This window comes from Oculina patagonica, unplaced genomic scaffold, assembly GCF_052425735.1.
Source record: "Oculina patagonica isolate OP01 unplaced genomic scaffold, crgOcupat unplaced7, whole genome shotgun sequence".
NCBI lineage: Eukaryota > Metazoa > Cnidaria > Anthozoa > Scleractinia > Oculinidae > Oculina > Oculina patagonica.
Genome location: NW_027558580.1, coordinates 33,148 through 40,163, shown reverse-complemented (window position 1 = coordinate 40,163; position 7,016 = coordinate 33,148). Strand labels below are relative to the sequence as shown.

Sequence of the window (7,016 nt, the reverse complement as noted above, 5' to 3'; positions counted from 1 at the left end):
CACTCGCTCTCTGGAGCCGTTACAGCATTGATCAGATTTATGCCATTGTGTCTGCTAGCTAGCTCTCTGGCATATTCGTTTGGTTAGATTTATCGGCTCTTGTTTGTTGAAAGATTCTTAATTGCCTTCAAAAGAATGTTGTAGTCTGTAATGTTTATCAGATCAGTGGGTCTCTAACCGTCATCTTGTTTGAAGTGGCGGTTATCTTGCAGAATAACGTTTCGTTATTCCACGGTTGCGAGGGTCTAAGATCCAAGTATTTTTATGGCTACTACAGTCTCTAGGCATTGAGAGCGATGGTTTCTTTGAGTTAATGTTTAGCTCCCCTTAGTTTGAGTGGTTGTGATTTGAGTTCTTGTATGGGACTAAACTTTACCTCCATTATTTTTAACTGTCTTGTTGCGTTACTTGCATCCAACAAATAAATTCTATGGCAGATTGATTACTGCGTTTGAAGTTTCTAGGATGCTGCAACGATGTCTCCTGGCAAATGTTTTATCTTAAGCAAGACTCGAGTTTCGGTCCTTCAGTGGACCTCATCAGTTGCTCCTATGTTAAAGTCTCATCGAATGATTTGGAATCATTCTATTTGCCGTTTTTGTACTTGACTGCAGGATCGAAAATTCTGCTTTCTAATTGGCTCGTTTAACTGGACCAATTGTGTTAATGTTGTTCGATCCGTGCTTAAGTTGTGTTTGTTGAGAAGGCGATTTATCGCATTTTAGACCGTTAAAGGTCAGTTCTGATGCTAAATGGTGGTTCTTTCTTAGCCGTGCGTAAGTGGTGTCCCACATTATGAAGAAGGGCTTCATTTCGAATTTACTGCACAGCATGCGTTAGTCTTTAGCATAGATTTTTTCTTGCGATCAAAGATAATCTCGTGCAACGCAGCGGAACGGGGCTCTGTCAAAAAAAGGTCACAAGTGAAAATATTAAAAGTGACAGGCCAAACACGACTCCCGCCGGTCGCTAAAAGTTAGCCTTCAGTCTGTTAATGGAGGATTTCACTCGCTCTCTGGAGCCGTTACAGCATTGATCAGATTTATGCCATTGTGTCTGCTAGCTAGCTCTCTGGCATATTCGTTTGGTTAGATTTATCGGCTCTTGTTTGTTGAAAGATTCTTAATTGCCTTCAAAAGAATGTTGTAGTCTGTAATGTTTATCAGATCAGTGGGTCTCTAACCGTCATCTTGTTTGAAGTGGCGGTTATCTTGCAGAATAACGTTTCGTTATTCCACGGTTGCGAGGGTCTAAGATCCAAGTATTTTTATGGCTACTACAGTCTCTAGGCATTGAGAGCGATGGTTTCTTTGAGTTAATGTTTAGCTCCCCTTAGTTTGAGTGGTTGTGATTTGAGTTCTTGTATGGGACTAAACTTTACCTCCATTATTTTTAACTGTCTTGTTGCGTTACTTGCATCCAACAAATAAATTCTATGGCAGATTGATTACTGCGTTTGAAGTTTCTAGGATGCTGCAACGATGTCTCCTGGCAAATGTTTTATCTTAAGCAAGACTCGAGTTTCGGTCCTTCAGTGGACCTAATCAGTTGGCTGATTATTTCCGTCTCAACCGAAGACATAAAGATGTTCGCAAAAGCGACGGCCATCTTCGTGCCCATGGCGGTTCCGTGTATTTGGAGGTAGTTTTTGTCGTTGAATTCAAATGAATTCTCTCGAAGGATCAGCCTAAGAATATTTCTGAGGGAGTGTGTCGGGATGGGGATGTTGTCCCTGTAGAAATTCTCGAATGCTCTGCATACTGTATTTATTCCCTCTTCTTGTGGGATATTTGTGTATAGGCTGGTAACGTCTAGAGAGACTAGAAAAGTGCCCTCTGGGAGGGTTGTTCTTTCTATAAAGTTTATAAAATCAGTTGTGTCCTTAAGGTAAGACTTTTGTGATTGAGCTATTGGCTGAAGTATGTTGTCAACGAATGCTGATATTCGTTCGGTAGGTCCATCATTACCTGATATTATTGGCCGCCCAACCGGTGTTGGTTTGTGTATCTTTGTGAGAGTGTAGAAGACGGGTACTCTTGGAGGGTCTGGAGTCTGTGATAACCACTTAACAGTCATCTCGTCAATGAAACCTCCCTGGTAGAGTTCTTCTGTTATTTGTTGAACCTTTAGGGAAGTTTCTTTAACCATTGGTTCTTCGAGGGGTGTGTAGTTTTTTCTGTCGTCTAGTAAAATCTGTCCCTCCTTTACTTTTTCTTGTTTGTGCATAATGACTGTGGTAGAGCCTTTGTCCGCTTTTTTTATATTTATCTCAGAGTTGTTTTTCAGCTCTGTAATAGCCTTTCTTTCATTAAGCGGCAAGTTTTGTTTAGGTTTGGTTATTGGTATTTGCGCAAGTAGAGTTTTAATTTCTTCCAGGTAGCTCTCTAGAGCAACTGACTTTTGAACCGGGGGTTCCCAGTTCGATTTGACATAGAAGGGGTGGATTTTATTATCTTCGCCGTGATATATGAATTGGAGCCGCATTCTTCTAGCGAAATCTTTGAAGTCTTTTAGCATTTGCTTTCTTAGTGCGGTTTCGTTTGTTATTGGCGTAGGAACGAATTTCAATCCACGGGAGAGGAGGTTAATCTGGTCAGCTGTCATTTCAGAATTAGAGAAATTCTTTATGTATTTTCTATTGGACGCTGTTTTCTTAGCGGTAATATCTTTGTGTGTTTTTTTCTTTCTTTCGCTGTGTCTTTTGTTTTTAAATTTGCGCTTTTCTATTTTCTCCCCCCTTTGCTCGCTGGTTTCACTCACAGAAAACAGACAGGGATAATCTTCAACAGTTTTATTCTTCATATCTTCAAGTTTTTGCATCAGTACATTTACTTCTTGTAGTCGCTTGTCTAGGTTGGCGGTAATAGATTTTATACTTTCTGGAAAGCTACTCGCACTACATGCGTCAGTTTGGGGGCGTTCCCCTGTTCTCGCCCGATTTGCGTTTGTGTCGTTCTCAGGTTTATGCGATTTAGCTCTGCGCAACTTGTCCTGGTTGCGTTCGACGCGGCGATAGTGGAATCTAGTGAGAGCGCCTATGAACTTTTGTTCGGCTTCTTTTCTGAGAGATCTTATATCACTCTTAAATTCATCGTCAGGAAAAATATTCGCCTTTGCGACATAGCGCAAGTCTTTCGGGCATGTGCCCTTGTCCATGTGTATCTTCAGTTTGGAAATGGATTGTTCTGATTTCTCTATTTTCCTTTCGAGTTGTGATATCTCGTCGGAGGCAGGGCGGCGTGGTCGTTTGTTGTTGGGGCTTCGGTCGTGCATTCTGGGTTGGCGGTTCGTTTTCTTGAGTGGCTGTTTTCCTTTTTTGGAGTTAGTGTTGTTACTGTGGCTGTAACTGCGTTTTCTACTCTGCCCCGATTGTGGACTGCGCTGGCCGCTCACCAGTTCGCCATCCGAGTCTAGTAATGAGTCATCGACGCTCTCTTCATTGTCTTCATTGTCAACCTCCATCTTCAAGTCGTCTTTATTGATTTCTTTGTGGTTTTCCTCTTGGGTGGAATTATCATTCATGGTTGTAAGGTGTTGACAGGCCAAACACGACTCATACGCTCGTGGCGTGACAAGTGACCTCTGAATATTGTGACCTATAGTTTAGCTCTCACGAGTATATCTCTTAAAGATTTTCCTTTTTTATATGAGATGAATGGGGGTTCTTTAAATATTTCTCTAAGTAGTGGTTGGTTTTGAATGAAGTGCCATTTGCTCATTAAGATGTTTTTGAGATTTGGTAGCGCCGGGTGGTACGTTGTTACAAAAGGCAGAATTTTCTTTCGCACTTTCTCCTTTTGTTCTAAAGCCGACTTCCGTTCAGTAAATTTGACCTCAGAAGTTATTTTCTCAATGAGATTGTGGGGGTAGCCTCTAGCTCTAAGGCGTGTTTTAAAATTAGCTATATTCTCATCGAATGATTTTTCTGAGGAGTTGGTTCTTAGAAGTCTCAGGGCTTCACCTTTTATGAGTCCTTTTCTGACCCCTGCTGGGTGGCACGAGGAAAAGTGTGTGTACTGGAAAGTCTCTGTAGGTTTAAAGTGAGTGCGGATGTCTAGAATTCCTTGGTTGTAGAATCTCTCGCTTTTGTAGACGGTTGTGTCCAGAAAGTTTACTTCTTTGTTTGAGATTTCAGCCGTAAATTTAATTGTAAGGTGGTGCCTGTTTGCAAGGACAATAAAGTCTTCTATCTCCTTCTTATCAGCATTCCACAGTGAGAAAATGTCATCGATGTATCTTTTCCACTCAAGTGGTTTTGTTTTGCTTTGGCTGATTATTTCCGTCTCAACCGAAGACATAAAGATGTTCGCAAAAGCGACGGCCATCTTCGTGCCCATGGCGGTTCCGTGTATTTGGAGGTAGTTTTTGTCGTTGAATTCAAATGAGTTCTCTCGAAGGATCAGCCTAAGAATATTTCTGAGGGAGTGTGTCGGGATGGGGATGTTGTCCCTGTAGAAATTCTCGAATGCTCTGCATACTGTATTTATTCCCTCTTCTTGTGGGATATTTGTGTATAGGCTGGTAACGTCTAGAGAGACTAGAAAAGTGCCCTCTGGGAGGGTTGTTCTTTCTATAAAGTTTATAAAATCAGTTGTGTCCTTAAGGTAAGACTTTTGTGATTGAGCTATTGGCTGAAGTATGTTGTCAACGAATGCTGATATTCGTTCGGTAGGTCCATCATTACCTGATATTATTGGCCGCCCAACCGGTGTTGGTTTGTGTATCTTTGTGAGAGTGTAGAAGACGGGTACTCTTGGAGGGTCTGGAGTCTGTGATAACCACTTAACAGTCATCTCGTCAATGAAACCTCCCTGGTAGAGTTCTTCTGTTATTTGTTGAACCTTTAGGGAAGTTTCTTTAACCATTGGTTCTTCGAGGGGTGTGTAGTTTTTTCTGTCGTCTAGTAAAATCTGTCCCTCCTTTACTTTTTCTTGTTTGTGCATAATGACTGTGGTAGAGCCTTTGTCCGCTTTTTTTATATTTATCTCAGAGTTGTTTTTCAGCTCTGTAATAGCCTTTCTTTCATTAAGCGGCAAGTTTTGTTTAGGTTTGGTTATTGGTATTTGCGCAAGTAGAGTTTTAATTTCTTCCAGGTAGCTCTCTAGAGCAACTGACTTTTGAACCGGGGGTTCCCAGTTCGATTTGACATAGAAGGGGTGGATTTTATTATCTTCGCCGTGATATATGAATTGGAGCCGCATTCTTCTAGCGAAATCTTTGAAGTCTTTTAGCATTTGCTTTCTTAGTGCGGTTTCGTTTGTTATTGGCGTAGGAACGAATTTCAATCCACGGGAGAGGAGGTTAATCTGGTCAGCTGTCATTTCAGAATTAGAGAAATTCTTTATGTATTTTCTATTGGACGCTGTTTTCTTAGCGGTAATATCTTTGTGTGTTTTTTTCTTTCTTTCGCTGTGTCTTTTGTTTTTAAATTTGCGCTTTTCTATTTTCTCCCCCCTTTGCTCGCTGGTTTCACTCACAGAAAACAGACAGGGATAATCTTCAACAGTTTTATTCTTCATATCTTCAAGTTTTTGCATCAGTACATTTACTTCTTGTAGTCGCTTGTCTAGGTTGGCGGTAATAGATTTTATACTTTCTGGAAAGCTACTCGCACTACATGCGTCAGTTTGGGGGCGTTCCCCTGTTCTCAATTTCAGTATTTGAAAAACGGTAAAATTGAAGATTTGTCCTGGAAAAAAAAGCCAGCTTGTTGTTTCGTGTCAAGTCGTGACTAATCCATGCTGCGGTTTGGCGGTTATCTTTTGCGGTTTCATTTCGCATCTGATTGGTCGCGAAACAATAAACATTCCAGAACTTTTCTCTGGTGTTCACGGTTTTACGGGAACGACTGTAATCAACCAGAGAAACTCTTCTTGATCAAATATTAGATCACAACTCCCAAAGTGAACTTTATGTCATTTTTGTAGTTGACTGACTGAGCTAGAAATGTTTGAATTATTTCATTTTAGATCAAGCAAAACTTTAACTTAACTTATAACTTGTTTGTATCTTTTTCTCTGTCTTTTTCTCCTTCTATATTTATTTACATGTACAACCCAGTCATTGCATCCAAAATTTTTAACAACTTAGCCCGTTTTGTTATTTCTATTCTGAGAAGTGTTGTTGCCAATTTAAGTCAATTTTTGTTCATGCTGTAATTATTTGCTGTCGTCGTATTTGCTCGATTAAACGCGGGTCACCGATTAAACTCCGGCTTCGTATTAATAAACGTCGGGTCAAAAATACTAACTTTTAAATAAACGCCGGGGACGTTTGATCGAGGTCCCGGCGTTTATTTGCGGTCGAGCAAACAAGTAAATATATTCTCTTAAATAGCACTGCTACGACAAACTGGTACGGTTTGCTTCTTTGGTAATTTTTTTATAATGTTCAAGGAACGTCCGACGTAAAATAACTAGGATGGATGCTGTAAACAAAATGAAACAGCAATGTTCGCGTTCGTTTTGTCATGACTAAGGCACTGTTGTTTATAACAGTGAACGTTTATAACTGCGGAGGACGTTGGCGACATTGCCGTTTATGGACTCATTGGTTGTTTATGTTCTGCAGTTCGGTTTGTAACAAATCTTGATTGCAACATGCACGTGCCGTATGCAATACTGTTACTTTGGTAAAAATCATCCTCAGAGACCCATGAGCAATTTGTCTGCCGGGACGACGAGAAAAATCGTGGTTCTCGGGACTGAAAAAATTACAGAAAATTGCACTTCGTTAATAAACACCGGACCCCGCCAAGTTTGAAATAAACGCCGGAGGTGTTTGATTTGAGAAAACACGGTAAGCAAAATGACTAACCTCCATTCTTTCCTTATTCTTTCGCCTCCTTTCGCTTGCATGTCGTTTGAAGGGAGTTACAGAAGGATATTTCTTAAAAATGGTTTATAGTTGCGTCTGGCTTTTTCTATTTTTTGTGGGTATTTCCACGCAGGAGACTGCATCTCTGATCTACTTTGAAGCAGTCTTCCACATAGTTTTCGGAACACACAAATATTTTT

The 7,016-nt window shown here is 40.6% G+C and overlaps 1 protein-coding gene across 1 annotated transcript; it reads right to left on the bottom strand.

Moving 5' to 3' along the window:
• Positions 1–3,596: 3,596 nt before the first annotated feature.
• Positions 3,597–4,325, bottom strand: LOC144641124 (uncharacterized). Its single transcript, XM_078500169.1, has one exon. It carries the CDS (start codon positions 4,323–4,325, stop codon positions 3,597–3,599), a length of 729 nt encoding a protein of 242 aa, XP_078356295.1.
• Positions 4,326–7,016: the final 2,691 nt, after the last annotated feature.

Coding starts and splice junctions, on each gene's coding strand:
- LOC144641124 (XM_078500169.1), bottom strand. CDS start 4,325: ATGGCCGTCGCTTTTGCGAACATCTTTATGTCTTCGGTTGAGACGGAA.